This window comes from Zootoca vivipara, chromosome 1 (genome assembly GCF_965207765.1).
Source record: "Zootoca vivipara chromosome 1, rZooViv2.hap1.1, whole genome shotgun sequence".
Taxonomy (NCBI): Eukaryota; Metazoa; Chordata; class Lepidosauria; order Squamata; family Lacertidae; genus Zootoca; species Zootoca vivipara.
This window is the reverse complement of record NC_142582.1, coordinates 22,928,580-22,952,030: the sequence shown is the minus strand read 5'-3', so window position 1 is coordinate 22,952,030 and position 23,451 is coordinate 22,928,580. Positions and strand designations below refer to the sequence as shown.

Genomic DNA, 23,451 nt, shown 5'->3' with positions numbered 1-23,451 from the left:
GTCATTTTTAAGGCCAGTTTGAGCAGGTTTGCTTCAGTGATGGTTGTTGCATGTGGCAGGAAGTGGCAAAAAAACAACCCTATACCATATGGGGGGAAATAGCATGCTATTTTCTATGTACATTGACAACCTATGGATCTATGCATCAATCAAATTACACTTGAGGCTGTGTTAAGTAGCCAGGAGCACAGAGTCATAACTGTGGTGACAGTGAGCTGCTATGGACATGGGTAGCACTGTGGTCTAAACCACTGAGCCTCTTGGGCTTGCCAATCAGAAGGTTGGGGGTTCAAATCCCCATGATGGGGTGAGCTCCCATTGCTCTGTCCCAGCTAGCAGTTCAAAAGCACACCAGTTCAAGTAGATAAATAGGTACCACTGCAGCGGGAAGGTAAATTGCGTTTCTGTGCACTCTGGCTTCCATCACGGTGTTCTGTTGAGCCAGAAGCAGTTTACAGTAGTCATGCAGGCCACATGACCCGGAAAGCTGTCTGTGTGCAAATGCCGGCTCCTTTGGCTTGAAAAGTGAGATGAGCACTGCAACCCCATAGTCGCCTTTGACTGGACATAACTGTCCAAGGGTCCTTTACCTTTACCTTTAATGTAGCTTTTGAAATGGTAGCAAGAAACCAGGAAGAGTCTGTTCCATTGACACAGAACATTAATCTACAGCAGGCATCCCCAAACTTCGGCCCTCCAGATGTTTTGGACTACAATTCCCATCATCCCTGACCACTGGTCCTGTTAACTAGGGATCATGGGAATTGTAGGCCAAAACATCTGGAGTGCCTGATCTATAGGTAAATTAGAACAGAAGAACAGCTTTGCTGGATCAGCTCAAAGGTCCATCTGACCCAGAAGTGTTCTCACACCAGCTATCTAGATACCTACAGGAAACTCTTAAGAAAGACATAAGCCCAATAGCTCCATTCAGCAGTAAAATCCTTGAATCCAGCCTTTTCTTTAGGCCAGGTATGGGGAACATTTGGCCCCACAGATGATTACTGAACTAAAACTCCCATAATCTCTGGTCTGAAGGAGCGTCTCCACCCCCGTCATTCAGCCTGGACACTGAGATCCAGCTCTGAGGGACTTCTGGTGGTTCCCTCATTGTGAGAGGTGAGGTTACAGGGAACCAGGCAGAGGGCCTTTTTGGTAGTGGTGCCCACCCTGTGGAACACTATTCCAGTAGATGTCAAACAGCTATGTGATTTTCAAAAGACATGTGAAGGCAGCCCTGTTCAGGGAAGTTTTTAGTGTGCGATATTGTATTGGTTTTTTTATTTTCTATTTTTTGTTAGGAGCCATCCACAGTGGCTGAAGCGACCCAATCAGATGGGCAGCATTATAGCCATAGCTGCCAAGTTATCCCTTTTTTAAAGGGATTTTCCATTATGCTGAATAGGCTTCCTCGCGAGAAAAGGGAAAACTTGGCAGCTATGATTATAGCGAAAAGTCACTTTTTTGCAGGGGTCAGGAGGGGGTAACAGATTTGTTGTGCAAGAGCTCCAGATCAACTTCAGTTGCACAACCTGAATGACTGGACATGGCTTGTGTGTCTCTTGTAATGTGAAGGAATGTTCATACATGACACACACACACACACCTGTCACCTGAGGTGGTTCAGTCCATTATAACCAGCTCGGGGTTCTAATATCTCATTTTGCTGCATGTATAAACCAGGATTCATGTGCAAGCTCAATTCTTCTCTCAAATGCCTATGTAAGGATCCAGCCAGAAGACTCCAGCGTCTGAAAACCAATGAAAAGAATGAGTTCAAAACACTTGTAGGCAAAATAAATATTTTATTGGCATAACAGCCCCTTTTAATATGAAAGCCCTTATGTCCATTCCAAATGCACTTTGACAGACTTTTCTCACACAATATAGTTATGGTTTTACTAGTTTTGATTATGTATTCAACACAATCTTGATTTTATTAGTTGAAGACATATTTAAAAAACAAAAACAAAAAAACAAAACCAGAGAAACATAAGGAATCCCAGTGGCAATAATCTAGACATTATTAAACCATGACTGTCTAGCATCCCATTGACAAAAAAAAAACATGTAAAAGAAACCAAAACCACCACCAACATACAATTTCATACATGCCATTTTCCCTGGGCCATAGTAAAACTTCAGTAAAAGGGGAACAATTCCTTCCGATTCCCCCATAACAACAGCATTATCCACTTACAAAAACCCTCTAGTGTTTTATAGGCTTGTTTTATTAAAAGGAGAAAAAGGCCGCCTCCTGATACCGTTGAGAAGTTATCAATATATATTAAAGATTTTTAAAACAATACAAAGCACACCCCCAATAAGAAAGATTAAAGAAGCAGACTTTTTTATTTATTTTTAAAAGGTGTCTACTGCCCAAAGATAAGGTTCTCAGTGTAAGCGTTTTTAGTAGTTTTACATAAGTTCATTTAGCTCTCTAAACTTTTTGCAAACAGCTTCTCCCAAGAGTTACAGCATTTTTTTAAAAAAAAACACCACCACAACAGGTTCCTCTCCTCTTTTGACGTGGCACTTGGTAACAGCAGAGAAAATAGTTACTATAATTGTTTCAAGCTCTCAGAGTGAATCAGTTATTGCACAGTTAAATACCTCACAGAGGTCAGTGGTTTTTTATTTTTACATATATATAAAATAACGACAACAATCCTAGGCTATTTATAACTGGGGTAGATCGAGGAAGTCTTCAAGTTTTACGAGGAACACCTCTACACAGAAATAATAATAATAATAATAATAATAATAATAATAATAATAATAATAATAATAATAGCAAGACACTATGCACAAATGAACCGTAGGAATGTACAAATAAATATTAAGGCTTGGAAGATGGTTCATGGGCAGTAGTAAGATGTAGAGGGTCCCAGTCGTAGCAGAGGGAGCTGAAGTGGAACATTAAGCAGCACACAACTGCGGACTGTATACAGTAGCCTTCACTTCTGTCCTCCTGAGTGCAGGCAGACACGTCCCATCTAGCCTTCCAAAAGGCGAATTCCACAGTGTCCCTGGCCCACATGCCAACCTGTTGTTATTTGGGGGGGGGGAGAGAGAGTTATTGCATGATTGTCATTTCAAATCAAAAACAAATATATTTATTCGGTGAAAGCAGCAACACACATCTCAACACCTGGGACTCACAACTCGCAGACTGAACCCATAGAATAAGAGAACAAGAAGAACATATGTTTAAAGAAGATTGGGAAACCTTTATTGAATATATGGGAAATAATTGTGCACAGCTGAAAATGCTGGCAGCGTGAAGATAAATTCAACAGTGTAAATAAGTTTCGATGGGTGCAATAATGGAATACTGAATGGTATAGTTTTTGTAAAATATGCAGAGATTTATGATACCGTAAAATGAACCATGGAAAGAGAAGAAGGGAAGTCATTGGTATTTTAAGGATGTAAAATGTTTATTTGAAATTGTAAAACAGAAAATTTAAGAAAAATTATATATATTATATATATCACAGGCATCTCAACACCCCAGGGCTAATGGTTTGGAATCCACCCACTGGTGGCCAAGCATTGTTGCTAGAGTCAACTTTGAGAAAGTGGACGTAGTAGTGCAATTCTGCAATATTTAGCCCCTAATCTTAATAGCATTTTTTTTCTGATGTAATTTGCATGGTCTTTCCCCACCTTCCTACTAGCACTTATTGGCATGCAGCAACACTGAAATATTTACCTGTAGTACCGAATCACGGTTGCGTTTCTTGCTTAGCATTAGCAGATCTGCTAGGGGAAGAGACAGCTGCTAACAGTCCACTCACAATTTCCCGTCTGATTTCACCGACAATAGATTCTTTGATCTGAAAAGAAGACATTCCGGGTTTGCCTACATTTGCCATTCTTCCACTATATTTGTAGCTCACTGAAGCCTAAGCACAACTGCATAGGTTGGGACAATCCCATTCATACTTTCCATGTGGAATTGGGGAAATATGGCGGTTTTCCAGGGTCATTATCTGCAACACTATACATTTGAAGCATATGGCCTTTCCCCAACTTATCCTGGGAACTGTAGTTTAAGGATGCTGGGAACTGTAGCTCTGTGAGGGGGTAAAGTACAGTTCCCAGGTTTATTAGTGGGGAGCCATGTGATTTATTAAATGTATGGAGTGGAGGTATCTTAAGTTCTGTAAAGGTAAAGGTAAAGGGACCCCTGACCATTAGGTCCAGTCGTGACCGACTCTGGAGTTGTGCGCTCATCTCACATTATTGGCTGAGGGAGCCGGCGTATAGCTTCCAGGTCATGTGGCCAGCATGACAAAGCCGCTTCTGGCAAACCAGAGCAGCACATGGAAACGCTGTTTACCTTCCCACTGTAGTGGTTCCTATTTATCTACTTGCATTTTGACGTGCTTTCGAACTGCTAGGTTGGCAGGAGCTGGGACCAAGCAATGGGAGCTCACCCCGTCACAGGGATTCAAACCGCCGACCTTCTGATCAGCAAGCCCTAGGCTCAGTGGTTTAACCCACAGCGCCACCTGGGTCCCCTTAAGTTCTGTACTGTGCTTTTAATCCTACAAGAATATTGTTGGGGGTCAATACTGAAGAAGGGGGTCAGTACTGAGAAACAGACCCACGAGTTCATGGTGAATAACAACCTAGGAGCCAAAGATGAGGAATAAATTGGCAGATACCTAAGCCAGGATGACCACTGTTGTCCAAAAACTCAGCCCTAACAGAAATCCTTTTATCGTTCTTCCTGTCTATGAGGATCCAATGGGCAGCAGGGGTGTGGTTGGAGAATAAGCCAGTCTAGTGCTTATTTAATGCCTAGGAAATTGCTCCAAACTGCAGCCCTGGTGGCTGACCGCAAGGAGCAGTGCTGTGCAGAGAACCAAGGGTTCTCCATTCCAGTGCTGGTGGGATTGCCACTTAAGGGACGAATGCTATTCACAAAGCCTATAAATAAATTTGGTGCATTCCGAAATGAAGTGACAAAGGCTTCCCAAATTAGTGGAGTTAATGGATGAGAAAGCAAGAGAAAGGATCCATCTGTGTGGAAAGGAACAGGCAACTTGTGTTCTATTCCTGGCTTTGCTACAGCCAGGCTTCCTGTGTGACCTTGGGCAGGATGCTGTCTCCGCATCCAAGTTTCCTCGCTGCAGCGAGGGATGTTTGCAAAGAGCCCAACTTTGCATCTAGAAAGTGGCACACAAGAAAGAATACCAATGGACCTGCAATCGGTCTGATTTATTTATTTTTTAAAAAAAGTTTTACAGCTAAGTGTAAGACCTGCCACTCTTTCTAGAGAAACTTCTTCAAAATAGAGTAAAATAAAAAAAATTCCTTCAGTAGCACCTTAAAGACCAACTAAGTTTTTATTTTGGTATGAGCTTTCGTGTGCATGCACACTTCTTCAGATACAGTGAAATGGAAGTTTCCAGGCACTTATGTAGAGAAGGGGTGGGGAGGGGTGGGGATGGGGAGGGGGGATCACTCAGAAGGGTGGTGGAAATGGGTGATTGACTGACTGATAGCTGTTGATGACCGCAAACGACTGCAAATGGTTTTGCATGAAAAAGCAAGGGTTGAGATGGCTGAAGATCGCTTATCATGTATAATGAGATAAGAATCCGATTTCTCTGTTCAAACCAGGTCCCTCCATGGTTTTGAGCTTGGTGATAAGTTGCAATTCAGCAACTTCTCTTTCCAGTCTATTTCTGAAATTCTTTTGTAGTAAGACAGCTACTTTGAGATCTTGTATAGAATGTCCTGGGAGATTGAAGTGTTCTCCTACTGGTTTTTCTGTCTTCTGGTTCCTGATGTCAGATTTATGTCCATTTATCCTTTGGCGTAGGGTTTGGCCTGTTTGTCCAATATAGAGAGCTGAAGGGCACTGTTGGCATTTGATGGCATACACAATGTTAGAGGATGAGCAATTAAATAGTCCTGAGATGGTATGTTGGATGTTGTTGGGGCCAGTAATGGTGTTGTCTGGGTGTATGGGGCAGAGGGTGATGTCCAATGATTTCAATGGGTCTATGCTGAGAATGATTAATGCTGGCTATCACCCAAAGGTGCCTTGAAATGCTCACATTACTTTTCCCTCCCCAAGGCACTATTGTGACTTTGCAAAAGTGCACCAGTGTCTTGCAAAGGTAAAATGGAAAGTATTAAGAAGCCGACTATTCAAATCAAGTATTCCTGAAACAATTTGATTCAAGATACCATTCCCCAATAAGCAGATTTCTTTTAAGTAGAGAACACTAGCTCCATTCTTACTTTATTTTATATTTTTGCATTTTTTTATATCCCATAAATAAGAAAGCAATCAGCGTTTTCTTCGAAGCAAGAGAGAACAAAGTTAAGTATCTTGGCATTTTTGTAGTTTTCTTCTGTGGGAGGATAGAGAAAAGGATAGCGGGTTCCTTTTCATTCCAGTTAAAAGATGCAGGTCAAAAGCTCACACACATTACAGTCTATTCCGGCATGCTCTGGAACACTGAATACTGTTTATGCTGTTTTCTCCTACAAGCCAAGATAATTCATGTATACAGAGGGAGAGGAATTGTTCAGAATGCCATGAGTTTAACATTTGTGAAGAAATATCAAGAATGCATATTAATGAATTTCCCTGCAATGGATTCATTCTGCTTTGAGAAGCAAACAATGCAAGGCAGATACTTTTGGTATTTATGAGATGCAAACAGATATACTAAACAATGTGGGTGCCAGCATTAAACAAACCCACTCTGTAACATACACACAATGTGTGATTTGGCAAACTTCTGTGTTTAAGGGACTAGCGACACAATGGGACTTACCCGTACTTCTGAGCAAACATGAGCAGAATAGAATAACCTTCATGGCATTAGTCCTTAGACCATAGCAGCACCAGGCTTTCTCCAAAGCCCGGCACTGAATATGAGACTCTCAGGGAAAGATCACATCCTCTGTATGGAGGAGGTCTCAGTTCAACCCCTGGCATCTCTTTGATAGTGTTGGGAAAGATCTGAACGAAGGCTGGGCCAAAAGAAGAAAGCAAGCTTTCCAGCTAGCCACAAACAGCAACTTGATGGCTTCCCTCAAAGGATCTTGGGAACTATAGTTTGTTAAGGGTGCCAAGAGTTGTTAGGAGATCCCTATTACCCTCGCAGAGCTACAATTTCCCATTTCCTGTGAAGAAGGATTGACCATTAAACTACCCTGGGGATTGGAGCTCTCTAAGGTCAATTGGGTCTTCTTAACCACATTAAGAAGAAAACATTGAGATAAAATGCTCCTGTCAAAAAAATTCTAGCCAGCCTGCTGCTCACCTCTCGTATGACTTGCTGCAGTTCATCATTTTCCACACTTCTGTGAATTTCTTCAACCGCAGGCACAAGAGGGATCTTTTCAAGTTTCTGCTCCACCTCCGATCTGGACATTGTGTGTCCCTCAGAGCTTTCAGGAGGCTGCCCTGTTCCTGCTCTTGCCGGCGGAGAGGGCATCAAGGCCACACATGCCCGGTAGATTTTTTTGCTTTGGGGCTTGGCCTTCCCCATCATCTCAGATGAGTGTGCGCTGTCTTTTCTGCTGGCTTGGCTGGAACATACTGAAGAGGAGTCAGAATGTCCGTGATCAAAGGCACATTCTGAGCCGTCGGCTGGCGGAATCTCCATTCCAAGTTCTCCCAGACCCAACCTTAGCTCAGACTTCAGAAATGACTGCTCTCGAATGAGTTCAGAGACCTACGGAATTACGGGAGGCGGGGGAGGAAGACAAGACAATTGCTTTACTCACTGTCTTGTGAGACAGGCAAAACCCCAAATGTATGCTGGAACAGGAGCACAAAAATTACACCTCATCCTTGGGCTACAAACCATGCCTTCAACCCCACTGGAACACACTGCGTCTCAGAATAGCCAAAGGCCTAGCATGAATTTGACAGTATCCCCAATATCTCATACGTTCTGTACATACATTTATTCCATTTCAATGAAACATCTCAACATGACTGGAAAATACCACTGCCTTCACCTCCAGCCTTTGACTTGGTTACTTACCGGCTCCATCACATTCAGTGAAGAAGGGCATGACAAGTTATCAGTACTTCTGCTCCCATACATGCCCTGGAAGAAAAAGAAAACACAGAAATTAGGGGTTGTTGATGTTTTCGGGAGCTCTCAAAACTGCTTCGTGGCCTGTGCCACACAGCCAACTTTCTGAGGAAACAATGATCCAGAGAGCCTTTTATGCTACCTCTGCATTTATGATTCCAGGACATAGTATGGAAGAAAAATATTTAAAGAGCTGTAAGAGTTTAGAGGTGAGGGACACTGTTAGTCAGGACTCAGAGACAACCAAATGAAATCAGTGGACTTAAGTAGCTTAAGTTCATCAATTTCAGTGGATCTATTTGACACGACTTAGTTGGTTCTTAGTCCCCCCCCCCAAAAAACACCCATGTTTCCTTTCCCTCCTCAGACCCATCCCTGGGTCTTCTAAACCTTTGGAATCTCCAAAGAAAAGCAACCTGAATCTGCAGAGGTCACCATTTGGTTATCAGGTAACCTGTAGTCAATTGCGCTATTCTGTCCAGAACTTCTCAGACTCAAAAGTGGGGGGAAAGGGACAGAGTTTGGATATGCTACATGCTCCTTAATTTAGTTTCTTCTGACCCCTCATTCAAACGTAATAGCTGCAGAGGGCCTTCTTGGTAGTGGCACCTGCCCTGTGGAACGCCCTCAAGGCAATAAGCAACTATTTTACTTTTAGAAGACAACTGAAGGCGGCCCTGTTTAGGGAAGTTTTTAATGTTTGATGCTGTACTGTTTTTAATATTCAGTTGGAAGCCGCCCAGAGTGGCTGGGGAAACCCAGCCAGACGGGTAGGGTATAAATAATAAATTATAATTATTCATATGATTAAATTCTTGTTCTCCATTCACATGTAACAGAAAGCTGCAGTCAGCTGTGGCTTCCTGGTTTCTCTCCTTGCTGACACGAAGGGAGGAGTGAAGGAGATGTAACAGCTCAGAAATACCCTAGCTTATTATTAATCCAGGATTGGAACACTGTCAATATAAGCCTCTATCATTTTCTCTCTCAGGTTTGTTCATATGAAGAATGCCGGAGAGATCAAGGGGCTGGAAGGTTGATCTAGATCATTGGTGGATTGTTGAACTGGATCATTAATGACATCTGGGCTACACCACCCTCAAATGCATAGGGAAATGCTTCCAGAGCAAGTTGTGAGCCTAAGGGAGAACACCGGCCATATTTTATGCCTGTTGGTATTGACAGAGCAACGCAACCCCCAACCTCCTCTTGGCCTACAAATCCAAGCCCAGTTGCCTGTCTCTTAGTTTTTAACAATAAAGGAGTACAAACACCCACAGGACAGACTCAACCATTCTGCTGAATGTGCATGTCCTCACCATTCTGAGGCTGTGGGCTACAGGCCATCAATCGGGGCTTCCCTCTTGCCAATGACTTGAAAATTTGCTTAGCATGTCTAATATGGAATCCCATTAGCCTCTGGAACATGGATCCACATGAAAAAACACACCCCGCCCCCCCAAAAAAACACTTAGTGTGGCTGTTCTAATGCTTCGTGCATAGCTGCCAAGTCTCCTGTTTTTCGCGGGAAACCCCTGGATTTTAATCCATTTCCCGCTGTTATCCCGAATAGAAAAAAATCCCGGAAATCCTCCGGATTTCCTACCTGCCAGGGAGGCTCCATTTCGGGTGCCGCTCTGCCCATGTCTGGGCACCGGAAATCGGGCAGCGCCGGCACTGGAAGTTGCTCCTACACATGTCCAGACATGCGTAGAAGCGACTTCCGGTGCCGTGCCGCTGCTGATCCCACATTTTTCAGCGGGAGACTTGGCAGCTATGGCTTGGTGGCATAACCAAGTTCTGGGTGTTGGGGGAATAACTCACCCCATATCTACCCAGTGCTTCTACATCCCTTGCAGAGCTATATATCTGCACAGGCGGACTGTGACAAAAGACATACCATGAGTGTTTGTTGCCTGTAAGGTGAAGACACATGAATATTCCTAAGCTGCTCTTCAAGAGCAAGAAGGCGCTCTTCTAACTGCATTTCTAATTCCTGAAGCTCCATGCGGACAGATTTCCTCAGGGTCTGGAGCTGATCAGCTTCGTATCTAAATCAGAAGCAAACAAAATGGAAAGGGGAATATACAATCCTCTTGGCAGAGCACAAATAGGCATATCATCCAAAGCAGCGGAGGGACTGATAACGTATCAGTCCAGTGTTATGCAGATATGTGCACTTTCACATGAAGATATATAGCAACCAAGAAAAGGGAAGAGAGGAAAGAGGGAAAGAAGGAATGTGTACATTCCACAGGAGTACATGGGGCTTTGCTTTTGGTTTTGCAAACTAATGAGGAAAATCCACTGGAGATGAAATTAGTAAAAAAACAACAACTAATCCCTTAGGGCGGGGAACAAGACTTCCAGAGCTTAACTAGTATGTATTTAGCAAATCTGTAAATTAAATGCTATATATAGGCTTGGATGTGGTCCAGGTATTTATTGGGAGCAGCGTATTATATAAGCAAGGGAGAGAGCTGGTCATGCAGATGCCGTAATACATGGATGGGAGAGTGAAGCAACCCTTTCCTTACAGAATCTACAGTGAAAACGAAATGGGATTTCAGTGGAACTAGGCTGGCTTGAAGGGCTACCATGCATGTAGCAGACATCAGACAAGAAACTCATGAGCAGAGCCTTAGGCTAGACCTGGGAAGACACACACTCAAATCTTCACTCACTCATGACTGACCTTGAGCTCAGTCCCTATTTCTCAAGCAAACCTTTACCACAAGCATATTGAAAGACTAAGATGGGGGTGGGGTAAAGGAACACAGGGCACATTTATCTCTTTAGGAGGATGACAGATACATATACATATATAAATGAGTATCTTCAGAAACAAATAGTTCTACGGAACCTCATCACAAGGTGGCTCTAAGAGTGACCGGTATTATCCGGAGGGAAATCCTGAGTATTAGCCAGTGTGGTGAAGTGGTTTGAGTGTTGGACTAAGATAAAAGAAAAGGTAAAGGTCTCCTGGACGGTTAAGTCCAATCAAAGGTGACTATGGGGTTGTGGCGCTCATCTCACTTTCAGGCTGAGGGAGCCGGCGTTTGTCTGCAGACAGCTTTCCGAGTCATGTGGCCAGCATGACTGAACCACTTCTGGCACTTCAGGACACTGTGACAGAAGCCAGAGTGCACAGAAACACCATTTACCTTCCCTCCACAGTGGTACCTATTTATCTGCTTGCACTGGCATGCTTTCGAACTGCTAGGTTGGCAAAAGCCGGGAAAGAGCAACGGGAGCTCAGCCCATCATGCGGATTTGAACTGCCGACCTTCTGATCGGCAAGCCCAGGAGGCTCAGAGGTTTAGACCACAGCGCCACCTGCATCCCATAGTGTGGACTAGGACCTGAGAAGCCAAGGTCTAAATCCCCACTCAGTCATTAAGTTCACTGGGTGATCTTGGGCCGGCCACAGGGTCGCAGTCTTAACCTATTGTTTCACAGGGTTGTTGCGAGGACAAAAATGGAAGGGTTGAGAAGCATGCCACCTTGAACTCCTTGAGGGGTAAATAAAATGAAAGGCCATCCCTTTCAAAACAGCTAAACGTCCTAAGGAATAGGACCCTTGAAGTTACGGTAATACCCAAACGTCAAAAAGGATCTTACCAAGAGGGCAGAGATCAGAGCAAAAAGGACAGAAGGTTGGTCTTGACAGGCGCACTCTGAAGTGAGTGGAGAAGAGGCGGCAGAACAGAAAGACCGGCACAGAGAAAATTGCAGCAGTGTAACTGTGAGTGATGATCAGAAGCAAAGCGGCAGAGTCAGAATGCAAAAGGCCAGCTCTAAATGAGCAGAAGAGGAAGGAGGAGAAGGCGTGTGCATTAGGATTAACTGAAGGCTGCGCACCTAGAAGAAAAACAGTGCTTTTGAGAAAGAAATAGAACAGATGCAAATGGCTTTAGTAGAAATATAAAAGGAACCTGCATGTGAGCACAGATATAGTAAACAAGTTGCTTAGGTGAGAAGACCCCCACCCCACCCCACCCCACTCACCTCTCTTCCTCTGTCATGTGCTGATAAACAGTGGTTTGCTGGCGCAACATGGACAATTCTAAATCCATCATTTGCGTTCTAAACAAGTTTAGGTTCCTTCTCACGGCTTGGAGATCTTGGAATGTATTCTAGACAGATACAGACAAAGAAGTATGTATGTTCAGAACTCTGTGCAAAACAAGAGCTCTGCTAGATCAGACTAAAGGCCCCTCCAATCCGGCATCCTGTCTTCCCAGTAGCCAAGCAGATGGCAACGACAGTGATGATTAACTTGTATACTGCTTATGTCAAAATGCCTTCTATGCAGTTTACAACTAGAGTTCCCCAACTATAAAGACCAATGCATAATTAAAAGAGGCAGAAACCATTCCGCCGGGGCGTTAAAACAACCTCAAAAATTAAAATATGCTATAAAACAAAGGAGACGCCTATGCGAAGTCTACAAACAGGACATGAGCTCTCTTCTCACTTGCAGTTCCCAGAAACTGATATTCAGAGACATACCACCCTCTTGACACTGGAGGGAATACAGAACCACTATGGCTGGTAGCTATGGAATTCCATGACCCCAATCTGCCAATGGATTGTCTTCATAGAGACAAGCAGTCTGAACAATGGAGACACACCATCACAACTAGGAGAGCTTTTGCAGCCCTTTACTTAATCTTTCTGAAGAGCAATGATATTTCTCAGTCCCTTAACATTTTCCTTCTGAGGAAACAGATATTTTCCAGCGAAACGAGTCACTTAGCCGGCACCTCGTCAAGGTTTACTTTATTTAGAGGTTATTTTGAGATATTTATTTCTTTTCCAAATCAAAGTTTTGTTGGGAACATTTAAATCTATTATTTTTCTTTGAGGAATTATTAGTTGAGTTTTTTCACCTTACCAATACAGTGGTGCCTCGCTTAACGAATGCCCTGCTTAACGAAATTTCCGCTTAACGAAAGAATTTTCCGAGCGGAGGTTACCTCACTAGACGAATGCGTTTTACGAAAAATTCATCTAGCGAATTGCGGTTTCCCATAGGAATGCATTGAAATTCAATTAATGCGTTCCTATGGGGAAAAAAAATCCAAAAAAATCAATGCATTCCTATGGGATTCGCTAGACGAATTTTTCGCTATAAGAAAAGACCCGTGGAACGAATTAATTTCGTCTAGCAAGGCACCACTGTACCTCGTTTCAGGGATATATCACGGCATAGTTTTGTTTTACGCTGGTTATATATTTCCGTGATTGTCTTTTTTGCCATATTGGTAAGAGCCAGCCATCTCAGCATCACACCTACAGCATCCCCATGACCTCCCTGTCCTTTGCCCTTGAAAACCACCCAGAGGGAGGGAGGGAGGGAGAGGGCTGGCTATGTGGAGTAAAGAACTGCAACATCTCTTTCTTCGTCCCTATCTTCTAAAGATGGGAGGGGGAAACCCGGATGAAAGGACATTCCCATTTTAAACGTATATATAGGTGCAATTTTATCTGAAACACAGAACATGGATAAAGAAATAGAGAGAAAATGGCATTTACTTCATAGAGAGGTAGAATAGAAGATCTCTGAGTACTGTAAGGGGCTGTCGTGAGGTCAGGACTTCTCATCACAGCATTCTAGAAAGGGAAGGGAAGAGATCAAAACAAACATGCATTTTAACAACTTGGTGCATGAAACCAATAAGCAATAACATGTCAGTACAACAGTCTTGAACACAATGTAGAGAACAAAGGCCAGAGACAACCAGAGAAAACCTCCATGTTGGACTCAGCATGGCCAACCATGAAACATAATGGGAGCTGCTGTGCAACAACATTCAATGGGCATGTTGGCTATGCCAATATACTGTATTTTTCTGTGTACAAGATGCTGGTTTTTGCTTTAAAAATGTAGTAAAAAATTGGGGGTTCTTACAAATGGAGGTGAATGCAAAGTGTTCGGTCTCAGGCTCTGGGGTAGGGTGGTGGCAGACGGGAGGGGGGAGCTTGCAACCGCCAAAAGAAAAGGCTCAGCAACTGTCAGGGGATTGGTGCAGCTACTCTCGAGTAAAGACACTCCAGTCTGCTCTGTCTTTAAGAGCTTTGTTGTGCATGCTATTTACAGTGCAGAGATATCAGAAAACATGACTGCCTAGTCTGATTCAGAACCCGGCAATGGCACTTGTCTGTTTTTGCACCAGCATAATAGTCTGGGAACCCCAAAACACAGCCCCCCTTGCCCTATGTCTGGGTGCATGACCCAACGTAGGTGCCGGAAGGGGCTGCATGCCTTCTCCCGCCCTTTGGCTGGAGCATTGCAGAGGCTCAGACACCTCGCTGCGCTGTCCTTCCTCCTCTGGCCAGCTGGGTCAGTGCCGAGGCTCTGATACGTCTTGGAGCCCCCTCTCCATTCCGCTCCATTCCTCATTCCCTTCCCCCTGACCCGCTGCTTGCGCTGTCACTGGGCAAAGTGCTGGTCAGGATGACTGTGGGAGGGTCCCTGTGGGGAGTCCCCCTGACAACAACTTTTCATGCTATTGCACCAAAAAAGCCCAACAAGTTTTGATTTTTACCTCTTGAAATACCAGTATGGCAACCCTAACTCTGGGGGAGTTCTGCAAAAGCTCAACAACTTCGGCCAACTCCCCTGACCGCCACTGATGCTTAAATATATGGTACTAAATATACCAGGACTTTGAATATTTAAGAAAATAAGATGTACTGTTTTATGTTTAAAATATTGATTTCTTATTTTGGCGGTTGTCTTATACATGGGGGCATCTTATACAAGGAAAAAGACAGTAGGTCGTTCGCATTTGCCCTGCTTGTTTTTCTATAACAACTTCGTGAGTAAATGGGCTGGCACTTCAAGCAAGCCCAAACCTTGGTTCACATCTTCGACTCTGGGCCCAGCCCCTCACCCCTAAATGACAGCCACAAAATGTGTTACAGCCAATGTTTCTGGCAGTGATACCCCTGCCACCCCTCCACATCACAGATATGGAAACACTGAAGCCCCAAACAATATCTAAAATCTGAGACTGGTCAGATTTATTGCACCTCTTCAATTCTGCTGGGTGTGCATATTCAAACAAGCAAAGCCCCAGAACCCTTGCAAGGTGGTATAGTCCTACAGATGGTGGTATCCTGTGTGCCATCTGAATTAGCTCTGTGCACCTGTGTGAAGAGCGAATTCCAACTAAGAAGAGGAATGGATTTAGATTCAAAAATCCAATTTGGCAGTGAAATTTCTGGGTGAGAAGCCGATTTGTGCAAGGCAAAACTTCCCACCTGTGATTTTTGTCCTTCCCACAAAGGACTAAGAGCAGCCCATAGGAGACCATCTACTCTGTGAAATAGACCGAGACCAAATGCCTTCTTCAAGGCCACTTAGTGAGCTTCACAACTGAGCAGGGATTTGAAACACAGGTCAATGCAGTCTAAGTCCAACGCTGTAGCCCCTGCACAAACTGGCTCATAATATTCCAGTTAAGATACAAGCACCAAATCAAAACTGTGCTATGGTGATAATGATATGTGCTGCACGACAGACAAAGGAGTTTTTTCTCAGACTTATAGCATCTAAGAAGTCAGTGTGCAAGTAGCAAGGCTTCAGACAGCATTATCCACACAAACCCAAATATGTCAGACACACAGAGGCAATAACGCCAAACTCCTAAAGGATGGGGAAATGTAGCAAGTCCAGTGTAGATCTAGGAGTTTTATTAACTATGGACATCATGGGAAAGTATGCATTTTACAAAATGGAATGAGCAAAGCTGTGTCAGATCCCTGGGAAACTCCTGACTAGAAAAGCAACTATGTTCATCCAGTACTTTCATATGATAAAATGAGGCTTCCGGTTGTGAAAGCCTCTTCAAAAAAAAAGGTGAACTTCCCCCAGCTCCAGAACGGAGTTTATTGCATCTGGCAAGCATTTTAGAACACAACAGGGCTGTTAAGTACCAAGTGGGGGGAAATCTTGGGATTCATTCTAGGAGGAGGTTGCGAAACGGAAGTTGCTTAATGAAAATTTATTGCAGAGCATTAAAATAGTCAGAGCTTCCAAATTAGCTGTTTTGCACATGAAACACGTGGCTGAAAAATTTAAGCCGCCTATCCCATGTCTCTCAAGCTTCATGAAGACTCTGTAGAAATATGTATGGCGTTCAAATCTTGTTGTGTTTTATTCTGATTTGTGTGTGTGAACAGGGCTTTGCTTTTATGCATACTACTCATTTCACACTTGCCTAAACCAGGCTGGCCCTCAATATAAAGACATCTGGGAAATGGGAGACAGCTCAGAGTCACAATCCTGCTCAAGGACTCTCTAGATGAGAGGAGGAGAATGTCTGTGAAACCTCCAGACAAACTCCCATGGCAAGCATGGCCAATTATCAGGGACAATGGGAGTTGGGATGCAACATTTCCACACAGCTGCACACAGCATGCATTAGACAGTTAGTGGAGAGCAAACTTGGCCTTCTGCAAAGTTTACCTCCTATTACTTCTCTTGTCTTTGAGGGGACCCTGTCAAACTCCTGACCTGAGCAATGCCAACGTTCCCCAGGGCACAGAATACCAATGGCTTACACTTCATCAGATGCACTGGAGTATAGAACTAACAGAACAGAAATATCTTTTCAAGCCTCAATATAATAATAATAATAATAATAATAATAATAATAATAATAATAATAATAATAATAATAGCAAGGTCTTTAAAATGTTTGCATATAAACGATCCCAAGTAGGAAGAAATCTATGGTAATTCATGCTTCACAGAACTGAGTTTTTGTACGTCAGCTTTGCCATGACTGCATGAAAGGCAACGTGACCCAAACTTAGATCTGGGTAGTCAAATCCCAACTTGGTCATGGACTCAATGGAATGTTTGAGCAGCAGCATCCAATGTGGTGCCTTCCAGATGTGGTGGACTACAACTTCTATCAGCACGGCCAGTGGTCAAGGATTATGGAAATTGCAATCCATAACACCTAGAGGGCACCCTGTTGGCAAAACCAGTCTTTGACAAGCTTTTCCCTTTGTCAGCAAAATAAATTACATGTGGAAACACTACGTGCAATGGGGAATCCTAAATTTAAATAAACGACCATACAATGGTTGTGCATGCCGTCTTTTTTTAAAGCAACTAATATGTATCCTCCAGACAGACAGACAAACAAACAAACAAACAAACAGACACACACACACACACACACACACACACAGAGAGAGAGAGAGAGAGAGAGAGAGAGAGAGAGAGAGAGAGAGAGAGAGAGAGAGAGAGACAGGGGGGTATACAGACTGCAACAATGAGCTAGTTTACCTGTGAAAGGTTTTGCAAAGAGTTCCTGATGTCGTGCAAGACTCTCCTCAGCTGCATTTCAACCGTGGAGGGCGAATGCATGGCATGAGCTTGGCGCCGGTGCCCAGCGTGCCTCAGCGAGTAAGGGCAGCTGAACGGAGAAGGCAAACCACTGCAAGACGACCCAGGAGTGCTTGGGATGCTGTGCGTACTAAATGTTCTCATATGCGCGCATAAGGGCATGTCTGGATAATCAAACTGAAGAGAATGAAGCGAGCACGACGACTGAGACATATGAGCCGGGAGATGCAAAGGGCAGCTCTGTATTCTGCTCCGACATGGTTCGTCCGCCGCCTTGTTCAATGCAGGCTGGGAAGCTTCTTTCCTAAGGGATGATGGTGCAATGAAAAGCGTGGATTTGCACCTGGGGGGACTGTGGTCTTTCTCCTCAGGGGGTTTCTCTTCCGTGTGCTCCTCCTTCTCCTCCTGTTCAGGGGTGTCATACTTGTAAGTAAAAGATGGGGGGCTACAAAATGTCTGTTTTCCCGGAGTGAGCTGGACGTTTACGGAGGAGACGACTTTCACCGGGTTTAGTAGTGCGGATGGGAGAGACTGGGAGCGCCTCAATGGATAGTCCAACTCAGAGATCCGATGCCTCTGCTTGAAAAGAAAGTCTTTCGACTTGAGCAGCGAGCGACCGGCTCTGGAATCAGATGATCCACTTATCCTCCTCTGGGCTCTTTGCAAAGCAACGCTCACCCGGTCGGTGGACGAAGGAGATGAACTGCTGCTTTCTATAGAGGACATCGATTTAAGAATGTGGTGCGTTTTATACTGAGGAAATTCGTACTCGCTGCTTTTATCCGCGTCGCTCTCTTCACTGCCTTCCTCCAGCACTTCAGACTCTTCCTCTTGTGCCAGAGAATCTTCATCTTTTCTAATATATTCTCCTTGCCCAAGCTCTGTATCTCCTCCGGTCTCAGCCTGCCCAGTTTCGCATTCTAGAACTTTCCGACTTGCTCTGGCGTCGCTTCCAGAAACCGCCTCCCTCTTCCGCTGCTCCACTTCTGTGCGGAGGAATTTCTCCTCATCAAGCTCATTAAAATAGGACTGCTCATCTATTGGCGTTTTGAGTTCTTCACTGTAAGATGTCACCGTTGTCTCACTGTCACAGCTGTCAGCGCTGCTTCCCATAGCCTGCAATGACTCGTGTCCCTGTCAGGAACACAATGAGAACAGGGTGGTGAAGAGACAACGAAAATACCAAAACATTTGTACCTTTATGCAAATAACTTTTAAAAAATAAAATAAAAAGCAAAACGAGTCCAGGCCGAGGGCCTTCTCGGTAGTGGCACCCGCCCTGTGGAACGCCCTCCCACCAGATGTCAAAGAGAAAAACAACTACAGTACCAGACTTTTAGAAGACATCTGAAGGCAGCCCTGTTTAGGGAAGCTTTCAATGTTTAACAGACCATTGTATTTTAATATTTTGTTGGAAGCTGCCCAGAGTGGCTGAGGAAACCCAGCCAGATGGGCGGGGTATAAATAATAAATTATTAGTATTAGTATTATTACATAAAATAGCCGGATTGGAGAAATAAGCGGTCATGAGATAATAAAGCAAGGCTGGCCAGTAGGTCAGATCTTTAATCCACTGAATTCGCTAATATACAACACAATGAGGTCCAGTGTGGTGTAGTGGTCACAGTGTCAGATAAGGATAGATGAAACTCAGGTTAAAATCTGCACCTAGCTATGAAGCTCCCTGCTGAGTGAGCTTGGGGCCAGCCGGCTTAACCTACCTCAGAAGGTTGTTGTGCAGATTAAAATGGGGAGGGAACTTGTTCAGACTGTGCCAGGAATCTACCCAGCGTTCATGGGAAAACGTGGCATGATCTCAAATGAAACTTTAACAGATGGCATGACAAAAGTCTGTAATTTTATCAAGACAAGTTATTTGTTGTTTACTGTTGTGGCAATTGTTTTCTCAAAATTTATCTTCTGTACCATGAAAATAAATAAAAAAGGTATTTTTAAAAAAATGGGGAGGAAAAGAGAATCATGTTTGCTGCCCTGAGCTCACTGGAGAAAAGGCAGGATATAAACATGGATAATAATAATAATAATAATAATAATAATAATAATAATAATAATAATAATACAGTGGTGCCTCGCAAGACGAAAGTAATTTGTTCCGTGAGTCGCTTTGTCTTGCGATAATTTCGTCTTGCGAAGCGCGGTTTGCCGTTGGCAAAAACAACCAAACAAACAAAAACCGCCGAAAAACTTCGTCTTGCAAAGCATGGCCATAGAAAACTTCGTCTTGCGAAGCGCCGAAAACATCACAAGGTGCGCGTTGCGCAAGGCATTCGTCTTGCGAGGTAGCACTGTAATTTATTATTTATACCCCGCCCATCTGGCTGGGTTTCCCCCGCCACTCTGGGCGGCTTCCAACACACATCAAAATACATTAAAATATCACAGACTAAAAACTTCCCTAAACAGGGCTGCCTTTAGGTATTTTCTAAATGTCAGGTAGTTGTTTATCTCTCTGCCTCTTAAAAAAGAAGGAGGAAAATACCAAACATTATTCTACTCCTTAAAGAAAAATCTGCTTAACAGCAGAGGGCACTAATTTATAATAATTTGAGGTAAGTCGTCTTTGGCAATTCAATCTGGACCCTTTTCCATTTCTTACAGAGAAGCTTGTTGCTCAAGCCAGCAGAAAGGGCTTTTAAAAACTTCATGGCACAAGCAAAGCTTGCTTTGCTCAAGCTAACATTACAAGTTTCCTGCCTTTCAATGCCTTCATTCACACATGCAGAATGTTACTCATGACATTACAGCATTTTATTGCTTGCGAATATAGTCATATATCTACAACATACCATATTTTTGCCCAGATCAACACCAACTACTATTTGGGGGGGGGGGGGCTTCTACATCGATGTGATTTTATCCTGCAAGGCAGATGAGCTCTAACACTTATTTTCTAAGCAGTTCAAAGCCTAAAACATGGACTTTTAGTTTATCTTAGGGCTGATTCAATTTCTTGATGCACGCAACAAGGACCAAAATATACCTTTGGAACAAGGACTGAAGTATACATTTGCAGCGATTCATAGAAAGTTTTATGCTCAGTAAAATAAGTACATCTACATATAACCAGTGTAGCATCAGGCTAAAAATAATTTTTAAAATGTAGTCAAAAAGAAACCAATAGATTTGTGTAGGGATTTACACAAAATTGTGTAAATGGTGAAATAGGGTTGCCATGTGCCCTCCTTTTCAGGAGTAAAAATTATGTCTGGGTGGATTTTTTTAATTTGCCAAAATGTCTCTGGCTCTTCTTTTTGGATGAAACATAGACATAACTGGTGGCCGAAGACTGGATTTCCTCTTCTCTTCTCCTGTTCCCCTCAGCAATATATCACAGCTTCTATAGCCTACATATAGTACGGGTATTGAAAATGAGAGTCGTCATAGCGTCTTCTTTTTTGCTCTTCAAAATACGGCAACTGTACAAGCAGCATAGCATTGCTAGCAGTGCTATTTTTCTAGAAAAGGAGGTGCCATAACTCAGCATGAATACCTCCCTTGTTCTCTTTGGAATGGCAATGGCGCCCACCTGAGAGGAGCCGGAACTGAGTTCGGCCGAGTTTCGGCTGAAAGAAAAGCCCTGGTTTGTGGCAATAAAATGAGGAAAGCTTCATGGCTGTAACATTATTGTTACTCAGTCACCAAGAGCCAATAAAAAACTAGGCATGACTTTGTATATCTCACCCCCCAAAAAACATGTACGCATTGGGTTTTTTTGGTAAAAAAATAAGGTTTGTACCTGCAACTGATTCAGCAAGAAGCAGTCTGTGGAAGAATCCTCGGCAAAACCACTGCTGTCAGAATGCTGACTTGCCGACCGTAGGAGCTGGTCTGCGAAAGCAAGAGAAACCAAGAGGTTCAAACAAACTTGTCTACAGCAGATCTTGACACAGACACAAATCTGCATTTAGCTACAAAGAGCAGAACTGCGATGTTTGGCCTGTTCCATCCCAAAGGTTGTGATTTGAAACCGTTTCCCCAAATCACACTGCCAGAACTAGAACCCCCCAAAAGTTGTGAAATTTCTACCGGTAGTATGAGAGGAGCCATCTTTCATGTTAATTCCAGGATAGGGATTGTACAGTTTAGGTAGACACTAATAACCCTCTGGGCTCTCCCCCCCCCACTTCCTTCCTCAGTAACTCTCTAGTTATAGCTTGTAGAGACTTAGAAAATTCTGATCCATGCACAGGTCTACACTATTTGTGACCCATGAAACCAACAAAGTCAACCAGTCACATAGGGTCTCCCACCAGCAATTCAACCAATATTTGCTGTCTGGGATGCAGAAGCAGGGACTCCCAAACATTGGGCAGGTGCAATATACGTGGCTGGAGGCTCCTTTCACCTTGGTACAACACAAGTGGTGCTGACCTGGGCTAGTAGGAAGAGCTTGCAGATTTCTGTTGATTTATTCCCATTGGCTTCAGTGTGTCTTGCTCCGTTTAAACAGGCCGACTAAAGCCATTTGCAAGAGCTCTGTGCCAGGTCAAGTGTTTAGGTAGGCTTTTAATGTTTAATAGATTATTTTATTTCATTTTTCTGTTGGAAGCTGCCCAGAGTGGCTGGGGAAACCCAGCCAGATGGGCGGGGTATAAATAAATTATTATTATTATTATTATTATTATTATTATTATTATTATTATATTTCAAAACTGGACACATCATGAAATTGAATTCAGCAGACAAATAAATAAAGCAGTCCAAATATCCTGCTAAAATGACAAATTAAACTTCCCCACGAGTGACTCCAACCATTAAGAACATTATCTATGCAACCCCTGCTGGGCTCCATGTTCTTAAATCATTCTGGTGTATAATATGATGTTGAGATTGGCTTTTGTATTTAGTTCCTCGTACTTTTCCTCCCAATGGGAGCATGGGACAACTAAACACGATACAAGATATCACAATCATAACAAGCAATAAAATACTGTTTAAAAACACATACATCAAATCCTGCAAAACAAAACAGCAAAAACAGTCAGCAAAACTAGGGTTGCCATATTCCCAAAAGTGAAAATCCCCAAAAAGTAAAAGTTCTGGGGCTTTGGGGGATTTTTCAAAGTTTTTTTTTTTTTATCGCCCTACTTGCCATACATCTGAATTTTCCCAGACATTTTGCTGGTACAGCAAAAATCCTCCGGGCGCCATTTTTGCCACCCAATTCCCAGATGTGTCCAGGAAAACCCAGACGTATGGCAGCCCTAGCAAAACTTCTGGTCTGTAGACAGACATCCCAGACTGAAATTCCTCTTGCAAAACTAAGGAAAACTTTTATTGTTTTCAAAACTGCTGGACTTGTGCCACACACTAAATTCAGTGCAGGCTGCCATGCTCCCAACCATCTCTTAGCTTACATAGAGTTTCAGCCATCAAGGAGGCAGTATGCCGAGTACCAATACCTGCTTAGTGCAGACTGGCATTTAACATGCAAGTGGCCAATTACATCTGGCTGCAGCGGAGCACATCCAGAAATCCAAGGAAGCTCAGCATCCTTCATTGGGAAAGTGCTGTAGCATCTGTTTTGCATGCAACCCCCCCCCCCCAGGTTTAACCCCTGGCATCTCCAGGTAAGGCTGGTAAAGACTCCTGCCCAAACCCTGGAGAACCATTGAGAGTTAGTATAGACCAGGCATCCCCAAACTGCGGCCCTCCAGATGTTTTGGCCTACAACTCTCATGATCCATAGCTAACAGGACCAGCAGTTGGGGAAGATGGGAATTGTAGCCCAAAACATCTGGAGGGCCGAAGTTTGGGGATGCCTGGTACTGTATAGACCAATGTTTCTCAGACTTGAGTCTCCAGCTGTTGTTGAACTACAACTCCCATCATCCCTAACTAGCAGGGCCAGTGGTCAGGGGTGGTGGGAGTTGTAGTCCAATAACATCCAAGTTTGAGAAACGCTGGTATAGATAACAATGAGTTAGATGGATGGTCTGACTTGATATAGGGAAGCCTCCTATGTTCAGTTGCTGGCAATGGTCA

At 43.5% G+C, this 23,451-nt stretch overlaps 1 protein-coding gene across 6 annotated transcripts in view; it reads right to left on the bottom strand.

Annotated features, from left to right (window-relative positions):
* Positions 1–1,785: 1,785 nt before the first annotated feature.
* Positions 1,786–23,451, bottom strand: part of ITPRID2 (ITPR interacting domain containing 2) — a 67,678-nt gene continuing 46,012 nt past the window's right edge. For all 6 annotated transcript variants that reach the window (XM_035133656.3, XM_088660541.1, XM_035133666.3 and 3 more), the window contains 9 exons: positions 21,203–21,294; positions 17,386–18,579; positions 13,617–13,694; positions 12,087–12,214; positions 9,979–10,129; positions 8,025–8,090; positions 7,296–7,709; positions 3,716–3,839; positions 1,786–3,046 (listed from right to left, as the gene is read on the bottom strand). In XM_035133656.3, coding sequence (XP_034989547.3) covers positions 3,729–3,839; positions 7,296–7,709; positions 8,025–8,090; positions 9,979–10,129; positions 12,087–12,214; positions 13,617–13,694; positions 17,386–18,579; positions 21,203–21,294 — 2,234 coding nt within the window. In that variant the 3' untranslated portion in view covers positions 1,786–3,046; positions 3,716–3,728. The remainder of the gene's footprint in view (positions 3,047–3,715; positions 3,840–7,295; positions 7,710–8,024; positions 8,091–9,978; positions 10,130–12,086; positions 12,215–13,616; positions 13,695–17,385; positions 18,580–21,202; positions 21,295–23,451) is intronic.